The sequence below is a fragment of the Ambystoma mexicanum genome, chromosome 2p, assembly GCF_040938575.1.
Source record: "Ambystoma mexicanum isolate Mex_15411 chromosome 2p, UKY_AmexF1_1, whole genome shotgun sequence".
NCBI classification, from domain to species: Eukaryota; Metazoa; Chordata; class Amphibia; order Caudata; family Ambystomatidae; genus Ambystoma; species Ambystoma mexicanum.
This window is the reverse complement of record NC_090923.1, coordinates 1,451,094,120-1,451,114,307: the sequence shown is the minus strand read 5'-3', so window position 1 is coordinate 1,451,114,307 and position 20,188 is coordinate 1,451,094,120. Positions and strand designations below refer to the sequence as shown.

At 44.5% G+C, this 20,188-nt stretch overlaps 1 protein-coding gene across 2 annotated transcripts in view; it reads right to left on the bottom strand.

Annotated features, from left to right (window-relative positions):
* Positions 1-20,188, bottom strand: part of ABCF2 (ATP binding cassette subfamily F member 2) — a 440,304-nt gene that overhangs the window by 339,713 nt on the left and 80,403 nt on the right. For both annotated transcript variants that reach the window (XM_069646016.1, XM_069646017.1), the window contains exons 3-5: positions 17,674-17,886; positions 16,271-16,453; positions 13,208-13,379 (exon numbers count right to left, since the gene is read on the bottom strand). In XM_069646016.1, coding sequence (XP_069502117.1) covers positions 13,208-13,379; positions 16,271-16,453; positions 17,674-17,886 — 568 coding nt within the window. The remainder of the gene's footprint in view (positions 1-13,207; positions 13,380-16,270; positions 16,454-17,673; positions 17,887-20,188) is intronic.

Sequence of the window (20,188 nt, the reverse complement as noted above, 5' to 3'; positions counted from 1 at the left end):
ACAATGACCCAAAAACAACAGGGAATCACCCCAAAGAGTCAGGAGGGAACATCGATACACAATCCCAAGACAAACGAAAATGATAGAACTAGCGAATGGGGTCTGCAAGATAAGGGTGGCCAACAGACTTTACATCAGATTTTGGCTCCGCAATTAGATCAAAACATGCAAACACAACAAACAGATCCCACAAAATCGCTACTGACTGCAACATGGGTGTGCTCATTAAATGAAACGAAAACATCACAACCACAGCCATTGCCAACACTGCAACTATTACCTGAGTCCGATCCCGTTGAGGAGCCGGTCTCGATAGACCTGGTTGACTTGTGCGGGGGGCCCGCGGTTGGGATGCCGGGGGCTCATGGAACCAGCCCCTCATCCACGAGTGGGGAGGGGAGTGGCCAGAGAGGTGGGAAAAAAGGGGAGGGCGCGGAGCTCTTGCAAAATACACCATCGGGCGAACCGAGCCAAACCCCGCCCAGCACGGCCCAACAGGGGGAGTCGACGCCGGTCCGGATCCAAGTGGAGGCAGAAATCCAATGGGAGACGGAAGGCTGGATAGATGACAAGATAAACCAAACAGACATAGAAGCAGTCCTTATGGCCAGTGATGTCAGTAAAACACCTAACAACAAAAAAAGGCAAAGACAAATGGTCAGAATTACCACAAAAAGAAACAATGGTGGTAAATGCTTCAACAAAAATAGGCCAATAACAAACGGGAAAAACTCAGTGACTAACTACTTCACGTCCCGAGTAAGCACAATAGGGGTAAATAGACATCATATGGAGCTATCGGACATGGAGATACTTGATGCTTTAAACGAATGCTTACCCCCGTTCAAACTACGAAGAGTAGATTGCAAAAAGAGTGTAAGGCAAGGGTCAAGGGACGTTTCAACATTGGAGGAGAAAGAGAGATCACTGAACCAGTTAGATAGAGGAGCAAGTGAAGATCCCGAGATACCCAAGACACCACTCCCCCCAACGATTTTGCAAGAAACAGACGCCCAATGGCGATCTGCATCTACAAATCGATACAGAAATGATAGAAGAGGGGGAGAAACGGGACAATGCGATGGCGAGGGAGCAGGTGAAATCAAAAAATCAACCGGAAATAGAAAGCCTACTTGAAAAATCAGATACTAGGGAGAAAGAAGAAGCCTCTGGTGGTACACCAACAGGGATGGACAAGACAAATAAAATACGCCGGGAAGAAGACACCACACTTCTTTCGAAACTGGACAAAGGAAGTATGTTTAACCTTGACAACGTAACATCTATTAACCCACGAAAGGAGTCCGACCCGAAAGCAAATGATGGGACCAGACGGGAACGGCATCTGAGTAAAAGGGAGGAAAACTCACTCAATTGACCTGTCAATCCCGCCTAAGGTGATACCAGTCCAGGCCCAAACGAAGAAAAATTGGTCGAACCACCATCAAAACCTGTGGGGCCATGAACCAGTTAGCCCTCGACCGGATACGACAGAGAATCGAAGTCGCTTACTTGACATTGCCGCACCATTACAAAATCAGGGGGGAAATACGATAACAACTGTAATCGATGCCCCAACAAGGAGATCCTCAACGCAACAACATTCTTCGAGTCCAGCGGAACACTCAAACAAAAAGCCTGATCTACTTTCCATCATGTCATCAGTAAATATAGCACTTTCTCCATTTATGAAGCTCTACGAAGCCATAGCCGACTCATTGAAGGATCATACCAGTATTCAAGCAATGATGTACAGCAAAGTCATTTTTTTAGAAGCTTATATCATGGCCTTAGAAGCAAGAAAAAAAAACCATCAAGAAGAAAATCAAGATTCATCAGCCTCGTCTAAACAAACACGTGGGAAAGATGAGGCACAGGCAGTGGCGACAAACTATAGAGACTCAAACGATCACTATGATAGATTTAACAGCGAGTAAATCATTAATAGAAAAAGCCTCTAAAGTAGTAGAGACGAATATCCGCTCAAGTCAATTAGAGTCTACAACGAACTCAAACAAACCAGAAATTACAATCGAAGTATCAGGAGGAAAAATTCAGGGACGAAAAATCGTCCAAAAAAAAAGGGAGAACAAAAATGCCGTCACCTAAACTGGTCAAGCCAGGCACAGAAGCAGTAGAGGCGCTTTTCCAAGTTTTTAAGCGGCCAGTAAATCATAAAGACAAAGTATGCCCGGAGGAGAGTTTGAACATAAATACAGAACCTAGAAAAAAACAGGGAAGCTCGGAAACGAACAATACATCACCACTGAAGATGACCCATGATTTTCTGGTAAACGAGGAATTAATGAACCTGAGTCAATATGTGTCGGAAGACTCTACTTTAGAAATGAGCCCAAAGAAAATCTCCAAAACTCTGTATTTACAATCGGCCAGTAAAACCAACAAAGTAGACAATGACACAGAGGTAAATTCACAACAGGCCGAACAACGACTAAAACAAAAAATGGTAAAAACTAGTAGCCGAGATAAAAATGAAATCGAGGTAATTAAAACGTCGAGACAAAAAATTCTGAAACAAATGATGGAAACAAAAAAGGAGAGAGAAAGGCCTAGATCAAGAACACCAGAACAACGGAGTGGCAGAACTCTAAAGAAGGTAGACTACCATTCCCGTGTAAGATCAGAGGCCCGTGAGGGCGAACGCTCCAATCTAATACAGCGAGAGGACTTTCAGTATCGTCAAGACGAGCAAGAGAGCAAAAGTAAAAGCTCAAGAGGGCATATGCCAATGAGCACGGATATGAAATACAAACATGATAAACGTGGAAAAAATGAAAAGACCTCTGCAACTCCATTAGGCGGCAATGGAGAATTGAGTTCGCAGCACAGAACTACGACCAAATGGCCCAATCAAAAACTTAGGAAATGGGACCAAGCGAAATGGCAGATCAAATTAACGCAAGTGGAAGAAAATGAGGACAAGGTAATACTAAATAGAAATTCGGTGTTAAAGTTGTTCAACCACATCCGAAATCTAAAACATCAAATCAGAAGATTTGTTAGTGGTAGAACCAAGTCATAGAAACACCAAAGCCAGAACTTACTTGCATATAGCGTCAACGAAGTTAAAAAATATCTTGCTTGAAAATAAAAGAGAACTAGAAAATATGGGATATGACTTAAAAGTGTACCCAGTGACGCAGACAGAGGAAAAATACGTCAGTAAAGAAAGGAAGAGGAAAGAATCTCCGGATAAATACTTGAATAAACAGAGGAATTCCAACCTGCAAATAAAGAAAAGTTACACAAGTCCCGGAGTTAAGGAAAAGGTGCGAGAAATGAAAAAGCGAGAAGGACAAAAATCCTCGAACTCGAAGGATAACATCCAAAATGGAAGAAATGAGAGAGAAGACAAGAGACAAGTATATAGCGTCATGGAAACATCCTCCCGAAAACAAGAACGAAAACAAGAAGATCCAAGAAAGATTCACAAAGCCAGGGAAATAACAGCCCGAAAGGATCAGAATCGGGAACAACAACAAAACAAAATTGAGAGCAAACTTCCACTAAAATGTGCCCCAATGAAAGGAATATGGTCCTGGTTGCCAAAAGCGCTAACAGAAAAGAAGCAAAAATAGCAGTTTTCTGGAGTCGAGCACATTTTACAAGGGACAAGCAAGGGAGGAGAACAGAAGCAGTTAATAAAAATGTGCTCGTGGAACACGAGAGGACACTCGCACCTCCTATCCGCCAGTGACACGACTTTGGGAACATACGATTTAATATGCCTTCAGGAGACCTGGCTGTGCGAACCTCCCTCTATGAGAGGATTTGATTTAATCTTGGCACCCGCTAAGAAGGGCCGTTTGGGAAGACCATCATCAGGGCTTCTGATTGCCTGTAGAAATGGAAGTGGGATTAAACTAGACAAGACCCTGATCAGCAACTCTGATATATTGATGGTGAAAGCCTCATGGACCCGTAAGACAAATAACAGAGAGGGCTATGGAAAAACACCACTAATAATAGCAAATGTTTATTGGAATCCAGCAGTCATAGAAACAACCACTTTCCTGGAAAAAGTTGAAGAAGCATTGGATGTAGCCCTTGCGGATCATTTAGTAAATCACTTCCTTATCTGCGGGGACTTAAACGCAATTTGCTCCACAGTCCAAGAGAAAGGTAATAGCCAAGTATACAGACAGCCGGGAGAACAGCGCGGTGAACTATGGACCAGCCTGATGAAATCGAGAAATTTGTACAACTTACATGAAGCCTTCCCAGACCCAAAGCGGCTGCCAACATGGGAAAGGAACAACTCTAAGGCAACAATAGACTATATGTTTGTTACAGAACCAATGTTGGCTATAACAAAAGACTTTGGTATAATTAGAACAAGGTCCAGCGATCATAATCTGCTCTCAACTTCTTGGGAAGCCTCAAGTCCCCCGAATGATTATATGGAAGACAACATCATAATCAATGGACAAGGAAACCGCTTAAAAATATCAAAGGAGCACATTGTGGAATTAGAGAACAGATTTACTTCCATGACGGAGACAGCAGAAGCAAATAAAACCAACTATATCCCGCTCCTAACGAAGTACAAAAAAACTGCATTCGTAAAAAAGTTCGGAGGAAACCCGCCAAAACATGTGTTTGATAAATCTCTGGTGGAGAAGCGTCGTACTCTTCGCAAAATCCAACGTAGAGCAAAAACTAAGGGGACATCGGCAGCAAACGAAGAAGCAGTGGCTGCAGCAAAACACTATAAATCCTGGGTTAGAAGACATAGGTTAAACCTCTACCAACAAGACTCGGAAAACATGTTAAAGTTGATAAGTGGGAGAAATACAAGGGAATTTTGGAGCACCTTGAGAGCTACGATGGATGTACAAGAAAAATCCTTAACAAGTGAGGTGGGCGAAGCAACATGGGTAAAACATTTTGAAACAATGTACTTGGCTCCAACGAAACCTTCTACCGAACTCGTTGAATGTGAGCAAGGCCCATGGCTTGAAGTGGATGACCCTGAGGAGATCCGATTAAAGATCTCAAGTTTAAAGAACTCAAGAGCCCCGGGGCCCGACGGGGTTACTAATGTGGACTTAAAAACAAATCCCGAAGAGTGGGCAAGCCTACTGAGTAAAATCTTCAGAAAATGTTCAGAGACGAGAACCATACCACCGTCTTGGAAATCAGCAACAGTGGTACCCATTTTTAAACAAGGAGACAAAAAGGACCCAGCGAACTATAGACCAATCGCGTTGCTTGATGTCATAGGGAAAGTGTTTGGAGCTATGTTGCTGGATCACTTTAAGCTATGGGCAGTAAATGCCCCATGTGATGACCCATTCCAAACGGGATTTAAGAAAAATATGGGCACGACGGCCAATATCCTACTTCTTTCCGTCCTGAAAAACAAAGTACTGGAAGGGGGTCCAAACATCTTTGTGGCATTCATCGACCTGACCCAGGCCTTTGACCGTATAGACAGGACTAGGCTCTGGTCTAAATTGGAGGCGTGGGATTGCCCAACCACCTTGCTAAACCCAATCAAGGCTTTGTATACAGACACCAATATGCGGATCTGTTTGGACCAAAATGGTTTACTATCAAACCCGATACCAACAGCTAGAGGTGTGAAGCAGGGGTGCCCACTGGCCCCGGCCTTGTTCTTGGCATTTATAGGGGATGTAAAAGATTCAGACGCAACAACACGATCTTTCCCACCGAAAATTTGCAAAACACCTATAACAAGGCTTCTTTATGCGGACGACCTAGTCCTCTTAGACTACACTCTTGTGGGACTACAGAGACAAATGGCAAGTTTGCAGAAGTATATGCAAGAAAACAGGCTGGAAATCAATGCTAAAAAAACTAAATTGCTGAGATTCGAGAAGTCGACTAGAAAACGCAAAGGATCGTGCTTAAATCTTGAGGGCAAGCCGATTGAAACAGTCTTGGTTTTCAAATATCTAGGAGTCACATTAGACAGCACAAAACAAGACAAAGCTATGCAAATAGCGTTAACAACGAAAGTAAACCAAATGGCAGCCCAAGCTAGGGCAATAGACAGAAAGTTTGGCAGATACTCGCTGATACCAGTGCGAGATTTTTATAAGAAAAAGGTGATGCCAACACTATCATATGGAGGCGACGCCATGATAAACTTGCCATTAGATATCTGGACAAAAATGGAGGCAAAGTTTTGGAGAAAAGTCCTCATGCTGCCAAATTCAACAGCGGGTGCTTCGATTCGTAAAGAGCTTAGTTTGCCGTCCCTTAAAAGCTCCGTAGAACAGGCAAAACTGATCCTTTATAGGAAATGCCGGATGGCGGAGCCTCCATCAATTTATAACTTAATAAATCAGGAACTTGAACGAACTACTACCGGAAGCCTAATGAAATGGAAAAACGACAACATCCGGGTGTTGAAACAAATACAGGTGAACGAAGATACATTAATCACCAATCCGAAAAACAAGTCCTTAAAAAACTACGAGAATATGATTGGATACTAACTCTGGAAAACGCGGAAAAAAACAAGCTAACTGCACACCTGCCACCAAATGTCAAAAGTCTAAACGAATTACAAGAATTCATCAAAAAATTCCCTTGTAGGAAGGGGAGAGATATGCTGCTACGTGCTCGCCTCAATCTTTTGCCTACAAATGAGATCCTGGCAATAAGAGGCAAAACTACATCCAATTTCTGTCGTTTTTGCAATGCACAAGAAACAGAATCAATACGTCATTTACTGCTAAAATGTGCCGCAAACCAACAAGTGAGAAGCCGTTATTTGAGACATATTTTTTCAGACTTTATCATAGCTGACGAAGACACTTGTTGGGCTCGCTTAATGGGAGGAGACAAGACAAAATGGCAGATAGCTACATACAAAATATTAGAATCATTCAATCTGCCACGACCTTAGTCGGCGAGGACGGCACATTTTTAGCGAGACCATCTGTTTCATCCAGCGAGACCACCTGTTTTAATGCGAATTTTATGACAAAATGCCATTTTGTAAAAATCTATTGATTAAATACAAAAAAAAAAAATATAGTGCTCTTTGCTCCCTGCAGAGATCAGTGGCCGAAAAAGACCCTGTGGGTTCTTTTCCTTGAAACAAGGCAGCAGAAACTACCACTGGGTGAGTTTCAGGACAAAACCGTTCAGCGGGATCCAGTTTGCTAAGCGTCACAATATGCGGCTTCCCCATATCTTCATTGCTTTCGGAACAATGCCTTGCTGCATGGGTATTCCACTTCTCTCAGAGAACACCCCATTGGGTCATCAGGAACTGGTAGTTGCAAAAACTCTTATTTCCCCAGAATATATTGGAACATCCTGACAGAAGAAGATGGTGCAATGTGAATAATGTGCAGTTGGTGAGCAGGTGCAAGTGGATCTAGGTCACCTGGCCTCAGGGAAACACTGTTGGTTAGTGGTTACAAGGCAAATAGAAGGTTTGATGAGAAGAATTGTTGTAAAAAAGTGTTCATGTAAGACCTCAGGATACCATTAAGGTGAAGTTACCAGTGAAGGTGAAGAAAGGTAACTCCAGATTTCCAGAACCCATGGAAATTACCGAAGATTTGGGGGTGTCCGTGCTGGTCAAAGTTGGAGGAGTGTGGAGTAGGGTGAGCGTGGCAGTGACACCTTAGTCCTGCATCTTGCTTTCTGCTCTTTTAACTATTAGATCAAGGGTGTCTCTCGCCCACGCAGACAAAGTGAAGGGCAGACTAAGAAAAGGGCAATTCCCCTTTGGACCGGGAGGATCCAAGGACCAAACTCCAGCTCAGACAACTGGTAAGCACAAGTCGACATGAGTTTTCTCCCTCCTTCCCCACATGCCACCCCCACCATCAGGCAACGCCATCGTCTCTCCTCCAAGGCATGGACTCTGCAATGCAGCAACCTCCCCACATCAGTCCCAAGCCCATCAGCACCCCCTCACCATCCACAAAACGGAAGTTGATGCTCGCCAACGTCCTCTCAGCTTTTACCCATGCAACATACATTACCAACTTCATCACCAGACACGCCCTTGACATCAATAGGACCTGGTAGACACCTACCTACACCCACATCCTAGACGTCCATGTCCCAAACAGCTACAGTATACAACATTGACTGACCGACAAGACAGGCAGAGGCCTCGCAGTCATCCACAAGACCTCGTGGCCCTGCACCAGACTATGTATACCATATTGGCTCATTTGAAGTCCTCTCCTGCTGCTTCCAGCTCTCCCCAATGGACAAAGTCACCTTCCATCTCATCTAAAGACCACCCAAGCCCAACACTGCCTTCATCAGAGACTTCACCAACATGGTCACCACCATGTCGCACATGCAAACATCTGCCTAGGCGACTTCAAACTAACAAGTCCCCCAGACTGATGGCTCTCCTCCGTCCTTGACACCCTCAGTCTCACACAGCACACGAAAGACCCAACACACGAGAAAGGTAAAGTCCTCTACCTAATCATCATCACACTGTCTTCCCTCCACTACAGCTCTCCTCTCCTGCTTGACTGTACTGATCACCTAGTCCTGTTTTTTCAACATCCTGCACACCACCCCAGTCCAGCACTCCCAGCAGACAAACCTTCAGGTCCTTCAAGAACTTCACTGTGGAAGCCCTCGCCAACCTCCACCTTACATCGACTGAACACTACAAACCGAACTCCGACTCTAGTGGAAGCACTCCACTCCAACTTTTCAGCCTCCATCGACCGACACGGGCCTCTGATTCAACGCACCTGCATCTGAAACCATCAGCACCCTGCTACACGCAAGAACTCAACCTCAGCAAAAGAGTCATCAGGAAACAAGAGAAAACCCGGCGCCGCTCCATGACTGCGTCCGACCCGGCGCTCCTCAAGGAACTCCGAGCAACCTGCTGACAACTCAACACAGCCAATGCCGCCTACTATCAGAACAGCATAGCAGAAGCAGACAACAAAAGCAGAGCCCTCTTCAAAGCGGTCAAGCACCGAGTCAACCCACTACTCGCCCCTACCATGCCACAACTCATTGAAAAATCCACCAGTATCAACACCTTCATTGACAAAATCAGCAATATTTACCAACAGACGCCAGCACTGCATCCACAGACCCACCTCACATCCCTCTTCATGAAATCTCCACACCCTGGACAACATTTAAGACACTCGACATAGTATCTGGTAGAAACCCTGGCCGTCCTCAAAGCCACATTATATACAGACGACATCCTCCCAGCATCCATTCTCAAGACCCTCCTTCCCTACCTGGAGATCATAAACATCTCCCCAACTCAAGGCACCTTCCCATCGACCCTAAAAACAGGAAAAATCCTCCCTCTACTAATGAAACCCACTTGATACTGACAACCTAGGTAACCATCGCCCCATCAACCATCATCCCTTCCCAAGTAAGATCATCAAGAAAGCAGCTGCATAACTGCAGCAACACATCGACAACAATCTCCTCCAAACCTACCAATCCAGGTTCAGACAGAGATCAACCATTTAGGTGGTCGATGTCGCCCCCGACATCCTGGATAATGGGCACCCCTGCCTCCTGCTTCTACTAAACATGGCGGCTTGCGACACATTAGACCACCAAGCGCTTACGAACACCCTACATCGGCGCATGGAGGGGACGGGGGGGAATCCGCAATTTGTCCTATGCTAGTTCAAGTCCTACATTGTCAACCGCCAGAAGTTTGTTCAGATTGACTCATCCAGATCGCCAATGCTACCGGTCAACTGTGGAGTGACGCAGGGTTCCATCCTCTCCTCAGTGACTTTCAATCTATACATGGAGCCGCTGGGAGCCCTCCTAGCCACACACAAGATCCACCAATACGCCAACAACCCACAGCTACACTTCAAGATCGAATCCATCAAGGACATTCACACTGCTCAAACCAGCCCCTAGTCGATCCAGTCTTTGATGTCCAGTGCATACTTGAAGCTCAACCCCTCCAAGAACAAATTCCAACTCCTCATCAACAACACCGAACACCCAGACATACAGACCTGGCTATCAACCACAAACTGAGGGATTTATACCTGCGCTCACCTCCTATGCAAAGTCTCTCGGGTTCCACATCGACGAACCTCTCCTGCAAGACACGCATAGCTAAGACAGCTTGTTAACAGCTCTCCCTCCTGAGAAAAGACAAGCCCTTCCTCTCACCATTCCAGGACTGGTCCTATCCCACCTGAATGGGGGCAACACACTCCAAGGCCTCCTATCGTCCTCCCGTGCGCCGCATGGCACAAGGGTCTACGCAGAAACAACCACATCACCCCAGCCCTCATCGGCCTTCCCTGTACACCTCTTTGTCTACCCCCCCCCTGCTGTATATCTGTTCTGTAAGTGCTGTTGCTTCTCGAAGCCAGGTTTGTGTTCAATAAATACCATAATAATAGAAAGTACTAGTATCCTAGAATTAAAGATACTGATCCCTTCCTCACAATATGACTGAAGGAAAACCATTTAACAATAAGTCAAATGATTAATAATATTTGCAACACAAAAAGATCAGAAACATTCTCAAGGTAAATTGTGCAATGTTGACTCAGACCCAATTAAAGATTATGTCTATGTGTAAGCAATGCCGCTGCATTTTGGGGCAAATAATGTCTGGAGGAGCGATGTTCCAAAAGCACTACTGTCGCCATGCTCGCATGGCTGGACATAATCTCCCTCATGAAGTCTCCCTCATGAAGTCTTTCAAACAATTTCTACAAGGGTTAGACCAGCATAATCTGGTCAGTGACTCTTCTCGTGACACAGGAGGGTCATGTATCCTGGCAATGGCACAAAATGGTTGGCGTGGTAGGGCTTTGGATGTGTATCCACCAAAAGGAATGTGAACCAATCCCATCTGGCAAGGGGGGAGTGCCTTTGTATGGGTCCCATATCAGAGCAGTCCACGTTATGCACAGCTCAAAAGTATATGCCCATGTTCCCTGCGTCTCCCTCCGCTTGTGGGTTGGGTATGATGTACAGTGGTTGCCTCCGTCTCATCTGGGGCTTACCCCAGTGATGTAGAGATGTTACTCTTCAAAAATAAAAACAGGCACCCTCCAAATCTCATCCAGCAGATGCTCCTTCTGATCCAATAATAGCTTTAAAAAAAAAAAAACCTCATAGCCCACTCATGCACACGCATTCACGCACCCTGGTGACTCGGCCATGTAAACCCAGGTTCTGGGTAATGCCTTATCAATGCGGCATCAAGGACGCCCTGAATGTAAGTGTCAGCGCGACTATTTTACCCTCCTCTCTTCCTGGAACGCCTTTCCTGTGCCACCCAGGTGCCAGTGATAATGAATAGTCTGTCTCAGTTGTTTAGTTTAGACAAGATACAGTGTATTTTATGTATGCTCTAACCTTCACCGCAAGGATGAGCCCAGCTGACCCATGCACCTCAAGATTGACAGGGAAGAACCAGTCAATTACCGCCTGGCATCCCCTATGCATGTGTAGGGTGCCTCCAATCAGCAGCACCAAAACGTTCCTTATGCGATTGAAGATTTTCATGTTTATATCCCCATGTTTGCCGATGTAAGACCTAAGCGCTCTTGAGCAGCAGAGTTCTTTGCTGGCACTTTTTTGTATGAGTAAACCTTGTTATCCTTGCAAAACTATCCATTTACTGTGGAGTGTGCGTATAGACGGACTTGCTTTCGGTGGTCAGTTGATAATTCCACTAGAAGGAAGTGCCCCAATGCAGTAAAAAAGAAGTACATCTCTCGCTGCTTTAGTAAACCTAGATTTCAGTCTGCAGAGTTCATCTCCCAATCCTTTTAGTTTAGTTATGGCAGGGACTGTAATTTATAAAGCTTTCAAGTAACGTGTTCTGGCTCGCTGGAAACTGTGCATTACATCCTCAACTGTAGACTATACATTACTTTCTAAACAAAGGGGGTGAGGAAGGCCTGGGAATATCTCTATCAGCACAAACACAGCCCAATGACCTGTTCTTGGGTGAATAACCCCTGGGAGAGACTCTACCAAGTCTTTAGCTCACTGTCCCTTTCACAGAAGAAATTTCCCTGTATATCTGTCTTTGTCTTGCCCAGGGGCAGCCAAGCATTGAGAACTTAGGAAATTCTCCTCTGAACAAGAGTACCAATAGCAATCCCATACACGCGTTTCAGCCTTGTTGGGCATCAGTGAGGTGAAGCTGTGCCTCTCTAAGAACAGTGAGCAAGAGGTCCACGTCTGGATTGCCCTGGTACCTTAGGGTGAGACCTAAAGTCAATTTATGCAAAACAAAGGGGTGGAGGGGTGGGAGACAGTCTGGAAATTTCTCTACCAGCACAAACACAGCCCAATGAGCTATTCTTGGGTGAATAACCCCTGGGAGAGACTCTACCAAGTCTTTAGCTCACTTTACATTACTTGCTGCCACCCAAAGGGGGTGGGGACCAAGCTTGATTTGCATATGCTCTTTCCCCTTTTGTAATGGCTTGGCAAACGAAAAACGATGGTCTGGAGGGTTGCCCAGAGCAATGCCAGTGGTTCTAAACCCTCCAGTCGTCACCTCTTTATTTTTGCCAAAGGATTGACACACCAAGTACAAAATGTCAGTACAAGCGAGACTAGCATTTACAACAATTACACAATTTAACAGGGCTAATCCTTACTCCAAGAAAAGCACAGTACATCTTCCACTCCACAATATGAAATTTTGTGTTCCTAGGCCCAGTACCTAGGAAAAAACAAGTGAGGTCCATGGAGCTTGGCAGTCCCAGAAAGAGCCCATAAGTGGCATAAGTTTCTACTTTAATCCCTAAAAATCAGACCAATACTAAAAGGAAAATCAGGAACTGATACACAGGAGTGTGTCCCTTCTACTTATTCAGGTGATTTGTTCAGAGCTAGGAAATGAAGCGCAGGCTCCACAAAAAGGGCCTCTGCTACAGTGCTTTTGTAGGTGGAGATAGTCTGGGTCAATGCATTAAAAACAAAATGTTCATTTGCAGACATTCCCTACTACAAAGCAAGATGGATCTATAAGAAAGGAAACAAATTTCAAATTCAATATATTGTTACTTTCCTCACTCCACACAAACCAAAATGAGAAACCCTTAAAAAAAATTAAAAAAAAAAAAAAAAAAAGTACACCCAAATTCCAACATAGAATGTTGGAATTTCTTACCCAAGCCCACAGTACACATCAATAGCCCCAATTTCAACACAAATTTGGAGTGCAACAGTCAACATGCAAGCCTCTTACCTGGCAAGTGCCACACGCATCCTCCAACCCCCACTAAAGTCCTTTAGTTTCTTTCTCTGCATTGCAGGAGTGAACCCCAGTCCATGAAGAATCCGCGCTGCCCGCACCTCAGCCTTGGCAGCATCGAGCTCTTCCAATCGTTCATATAACTCCATGAGCTTTTCACATTCAGCTGCAGTAAGAAAAAAAGTGTCAAACAGAGCAGAACATGATTCAGTACAGGCAATGTGAAGACCGAGGGAAGGAAGGACGGAGAAGGCAGAAATGTGGGAGTACCAGTTTTTAAGAGCCCATTAAATCCAACAACCATCCAGAAAGCATTATCAAAACAGCAATGCAAATCTTTATGGCAGCAACAATTGCGAAATACCAGGCCTAGAACCACAGTTCCACTAAAAAGTGTTACTGATGAGATGATTCCTAAACTCTGGCCTGGTGGACTGAGTTTGGGAGGCCACCCTATTGGCCAAGAAATACTAGGAAAATGAATGTAGCAGGTAATGTTATCACACAATACTAATACAGAACATATACAGTCACAGTGAGTCAAGGCAAAGTAAGCTGTTCTGCCACTCCTCCCCAATACTTGAAAGGGAAGGTAAGTAGTTAACAATTGCACCAACAGACCACAGGAACCCGAACTTGTAAAGACCAGCCCCATAGCCTCGGTAGTGCACAATAGGGGCACCCAAGTACCAACTTAAGGCCTCAGTTCTTTTTCCGCCTTTAGTAGCCTGGTTGTTCTTAGTCAGCCCTTCTACCATTCTGGGAGGGGAGGCCTGTGTGCGTTTTTCCTTTGGTGTGAACCCTCCCTGCTTAGGCTCCAGTGTGTCTGGGCAAACAGGAAATGGGGGGAAAGGAGGGGGAGGGTGTTTTGGGGAGAGGCGTCCTTTGTCTGCCAGAGAGCCTGAACAAAACCAGCTCCCACTCAGGGTCCGACTGTCCTGATTGGACAGCCAAACACCCTTTTCTGTAAATTGCTGAGAGAGATTGCAGAGGAGTGTGTGCTGGCACTGTATAAAAGGTGAGGCTTCTGGAGTGAAAAGCAAGTCAACTACTGGAAGCTGAAATAACTGAAGACAACCAGTGACGCCTGCAGACACTTTGCAACACTGAAGCGACCACTGCTGTCCTGACCCAGTTTTCTTTGCGACAGGAGCTCCGAAGAGGTCTCCTTCCCTTTGGCTGGTGGGAACCACCAGTCCCAAGACGAACTTTGAATTGAGCCGTTTCCAGAGCTGCTGAACCCAATATCATGAGACGTGCTGCCCATTGCGAGTGCATAGTCATAGAAATGCTGAATCCGTCCAAATCTTTGCTGAGCCCTCAGGGACACTCCAGAGATCCGATCCAACTTGCCCAGACCTCCACATAAGAGTGCAGGACTACAGGAAGCGGAGAAGGTTGGCCAGGCAAATCAAGAGGTTGTTGAAAGTCGTGCCCTGAGGACTTCCCTAGACACTGCTGTCGAGAGATCCTAGCCATTGTCCTGCCTTCAGAAATCCTGAGGTCGGGTCCGGAGCTGCAACATCCAGCACAAACCTTTTCTTCTGGACTAAAGTACTGTCAGGAAAAATGTATTGCTTGCCCAATTCCAGAAAGTCGCTCCAGCTGGTGTGACCGCCTGTTGGGCAACCCCCCCTCTTACCTCCAACTCAAGACACTACTTACGTCCCTTAGAGACTAGAAAGTATCCACAGGAACTTTGATTTGTTCTGCTTTGCAAGACTTTAAGCCACTACGAACTGGCTTCTTGCTAGGGTGGTGGTTTTGACTTTAAAAGACTGCTGCAAAACTGCCTCTAGAACCTGAAGCTCTACTAATATAGCACTAACCAACGGTTTTCCTGCCTAAAAACCACTATCTGGTATGTGTATGCAGACTAAATGAGTGATGGTTTATTGTGCCAAGTATTTAACAGTGACTGGTGTATTTCTTTTTTTATTAGCATTTTCAATTACAACATTAACCCCCTCTCAATTCCCCCACCCCGCAGAGTCGCGATTCCCTTTTTTCCACTGCACTAGTAAACCCCTTTTGTTCTCATTTCCACCATGTCCGTCTCCTAATTCTGATCTCCCAGTCATCACACATTGACTTAAGAGTATCTAACTTCAACGGTCCTTTAAATGTGGTTCTAATTACTTCAGCAGAAAGAGAAAAGGATAAAGAAATAATCAGGCATGGCTTTGACTGCAGGTGAAGGAGAAAGGAAAATACAGTATATAATAGCTATTAATTTCCATAGACCTGCAATTAAACAGGAAACAGTTTGGGTTTTAAACAAAACTTTCTTTTCTTTTTTTTTTTTCTTTAAAATCAATGCCGCCTACGAATTGGAATTGCTGTCCAAAATATTCAGCTTGCGATAAATTGGCTCCTAAAGGAAAAAGTTTTGCCTGAGCCCCCAGAAAGGCAGCAAGTGGGTAAACATGTTCCTTTAGTTTATCTTTATTAAAATGTAGTAAATAGTCTTGCTTGTATTCTTGCAGAGCAATTTGGGAATTGTTTTCCCCCAAAAAGTTAGAACCAAATAATTTCCTTTGATTCTTAAAAGCTGCCTTTGTAGCAAACTACTCCTTGGGCAAAAAGAAAACCTGGAGCCCTGCAACAGGTGATCAGATTGTCAGCCAACACTATACCAAAATCCCTCAATTAATGCAGAAATAAATAATTATAATTTACTGAAACTCTTCCAGCCCCCAGCATGCTACCTGTGCAAAAACAACATGTCTGGATAAAGCAAACATGTGTACAAGGTTAATCGCCCCAGACACTGAGCTTGCCCACAAAAAGCAAACTTACTTTAAAAACAAGCAAAGGCTATTCACTCTTCAAATTCGGGGTAGATCAATAAGGTAGAGTCTGAAGCTGTCCCCAGTGTGGTTCAGATCACTTGTGTCCCTCTCTCTAGCTCCTCTTACAGAACATGGATGCCTATCCTTCATGGATCATACCTAAATGTGCACAAACACCAAGCGGGGGGCAACCTGCGCACCCTCAAGGGGCAACCCACACAGAGGTTGCCGAACAGGTTCAATGGGCACAGTGCTTCAAACTTACCATCCTCATGTGCAAGCCGTTCAGCCTCTTTCTCGAGCATGTTCCTTTCCTTGTCCACCTCCATGACACAGTGCAGGGCAGTCTTATCTGTCGGGGGCATTTCACGGGTAAGGTGATAGATATCAATGTGATCTGGAATGGGAATTTCACGCTTCCCAATGGCCGAAAGAAGCATAGACTTTCCTGCAATAGACAAGAAAGCCAAGTGACCATGGGAGTTTGCAGAGCTTTAATCCAGCACCCTCAGCGGCATGGACAACTTTTTGAACACCACCCCATCTGTGCCCCCTTGTGCTTTCTTTTTTAATATAATGGCTTGTTAATTGTACCATTGTATAATGGTAGTATTAAAGCCATGCCAACTCAACACTTCTGCTAAAAATACTTATCCTTGCTGCATCCTCTTTGTTTCCACCGCAAACCAAAAAATACAAAACCATTTTTCTTCTCCTTCCTCACTGTTGGTTGCACACCTTGGGGAGACTGGATTGTTGATGAAGTATGCTCCTGGAGACCCAAGACTGGGCACACCATGTGCACTGCTTCCCAGTATAAGCAACCTTGATAGGCTGGATGTAATGGCACCACTAGTTGGCTTTATTTTTATAACCATTCACATTGGCGATATTGTTCCAGCGATCCTGCTTCCTGAATGTAGACGCTAGTGAAGTCTTAATATTCTTGTGTGACTTGAAATGGATATGGGGTGTATCCATGTGTGGGTGTGGCCCTGCAAGGCTTCACATTTAGCGACCGTGACCAGATGAAACCAGTTTGTTTGGGCTGTGTGAATCCACATATGGATAGTTTGCTGGGGAAAAGCCCTCAACGGTTCAACTTGGGGCCCCTATAAAATAAAGTTCCGGTAAGATGAGCGTCTACTTCATTACTTGTAGAAGCTCTGGAATCTCGCTTCAGTATAGCGATGAGATAGGCCTGGTACTTTCTTTTTGTACGTGCTAATGGTTGAATTTGGTACTGAAAGGCCTTTAAAACCAAGGACTGAGCTCACTCCCTTTAGCTCATTGTAATTCCCACACCCTCTTCATATCGCCAATGTAAATGGTTATAAAAATAAAGCCAACTAATGGTGCCATTACATCCAGCCTGTCAAGGTTGCTTATACTGGGAAGCAGTGCACATGGTGTGCCCAGTCTTGGATCTCCAGGAGCATACTTCGTATTGCAGTGCTAAACTGGCTCACCCAGGAAAAAAGTTAACACACAAGGACACTGCACCATGACAACAGATTATGGACAGTCAACAATCCAGTCTCCCCAAGGTGTGCAACCAACAGTGAAAATGCTCCACTACGGCTTTACTATTGTTGGACCAATTAACTCCTATCGGCACATGGGTTTTTTTTGTCTGCACTTATTCCACCCACACCCTTCCCTTCTTACCTACTCCATTAAGTCCAATGAGCCCATAGCGGCGCCCAGAGTTCAGCTCCAACCTTGTGTCTGTCAGTAGCTCCTGCCCATGGAAGGTCAACGACAGATTAATGATGTGCACATCTGTGCTGTTAGGATGGGAGGAGAGTACTCCAGTCACTGCTCGAGCTGCAGCTTTTTTCATTTCAAACTCTTCCAACTCCTTGGTCAGCTCATCCACTTCTGCAAAAAAGAAAAATTAAGTAGGGTGGGCATTAATATGTTACACTTAGTCTAATTCACAACCGAAAGGTGAACGTAGCACATGGTTCACACTACCACAGACTACATTTAACAAGGATCATAAAAGCCCCCAATGCTCTAGCCCCACCAAGAGGAGCCAAGTCCAACTTATGACCCAAATCAAGAACAGAGCCTCGGGAGCCCACGTCGCTCTTGCACGTTACAGGTACACACAACCACTTTGTTATCAATTACACCAGGAAACAGACAATGCCTTCTGTGTCTAAGCTAAGCAAGATTAATCCACTGGAACCCCTAAAAAAAAGAAAACAAAAGCCAACAAAACCAGAGCGCTTAAGGTGGGGAAGGAGGGTGGCAAGAGTGATTTGCAAATAAAGTAAATGTTCAGGTTATAGGTAAAAGCAAGCCAGATGAGCTGGTTGAAGAGTGAGCACCAGTCAGCTACTGACGATAGTAAAATGCAGTGGCCGGGAGGGGAACAAGACTGGAAACAAAGTCCTACCGCGTCCCAGACCCACTAGAGGACATTGACCTATGAATCCAAAAACTATGCCAGGACCCAAAGATAAAGTAAGAGTCGAGAGGTAATTTAAGTAGAGAAGGAGGGAAGATGGGTTTCAAACAATTGATAAATGCCTCCGTGGACGAGGCATACCTAGCCACGAATGGTTGTTTAGTTCTGTTAAGAACAGTGTTATGACGATCAATGAATATCCCAGAACAAATAGATTAAGCCTCAGGGACTTCAATTTAAGGCATCGTTGCATGTCACTTTGGTTTGAGGAACCTGACCAATCAACTTAACACTGAGGCTTGAGGAATGCACAGAGTAAACAAGCAAGTTTCAAAAAACATACGTAAACAAATTTGCCTTTTTCTCTCCAGAGTTTTACTTGTGCAACTTCAAACGAATAAATGGTTTATAGCCAACAGTAATTCTACATTAAAAGAGAAGGGCCTTTTCCTGAATGTGGAGCAAGATAGCAAACAGTAGTCGTGCCACTTTTTTTAAAATTTTAAATATAAAGAGAAATCCTGCACACCGTCTGTAAATGGTGGAAACTATTCCAAATAGAGAGAATAATGCAAGGCTGCCACTTTTTCCATGGCACATCTCTTAAACAAACATTCAGAGTGGCAACATATCCAACTCTTGTAACTACATAAACATAAAAACGAAAATATGAACCTATACAATGACACTAGTATAGAACATCTAGGAAAACGCCATTATGTTTGCTACATGGTACAAACTTGGGGAAACAAAAATAAATGTCCCCAAGATGCATGCCAATTTAGTGACAAAGCAGGCACTGCATTTACTACAACAGTTTACTATGCAGCCAAATTAGGATTATGTAGCAGATGCAACATCCTGGCTTGCATTCACCAGCGATTGCTCCTTCAGATATGTTTAAGAAACAGTCAACTTCTTTCTTTGAAGTACATTGTGCTTGTCCACACCCATTTTTTCTTCCATTTTTTTTGTCTGCGTTTTCCACTTTAAGGACACATTTGTTAGTGATCCAGCATCTGATAAGGTCCCTGCGGTTATAAATTGACGACCAACAGGCTGAGAACATAACAAAACATCAAAACCGATTGGACCATTTACCAATAAAATACTTTATATAGGTGTACACATGGAGCCACACGAATACAACAGTCCCGTTAACATAATCAATGATTTAATTTGAGGCAATTGGTGAAGGTGAAGTGTGGGACTATGTTTCAGGTCAAATTTAATAGATGGCGACAAGGTACTTTTACACCCACAGACTTGCATGGGGCTGAACAGTGAAGGCCACAAGCACCAAATGGAACAATCAGACAGCAGCAAAAGACAAATAGGAGACCTCCAGAGATCTGAAGAAAGGGGGAAGGTTTTTAAAGGGGCAAGATGGAGAAAAGCCATCTTTTACAGTGCAGTGGTGAAGTTGATTATTGAGTACAATGTTCTTTATTCTGTGGTCTTCAAACGTTTCTATTCCAAGCCTCCCCCCCTTTATGGAAAACTTTTGAAGTCAGCCGCTACCCCCCAGCCAGGTCATTGAGGTACTTGGATGAGTGGTCGACAAAGTTTTCCAGGGACCACCTACCCATAGTCACAGGACTTGCTCCGAGTAGGTAGCATGCCAGGAGACTTAATGACCAAACTTGCTTCTCAAACTCTTGAGCCTCCAAAGAGTGAAATGGAGTGGGTCCCATAAAATATCAGGCACTTAATTTGCTGAGGGGCACTACCCAAACAAGGGAGAGTGAAGATGTTTGCTTAGGTTGT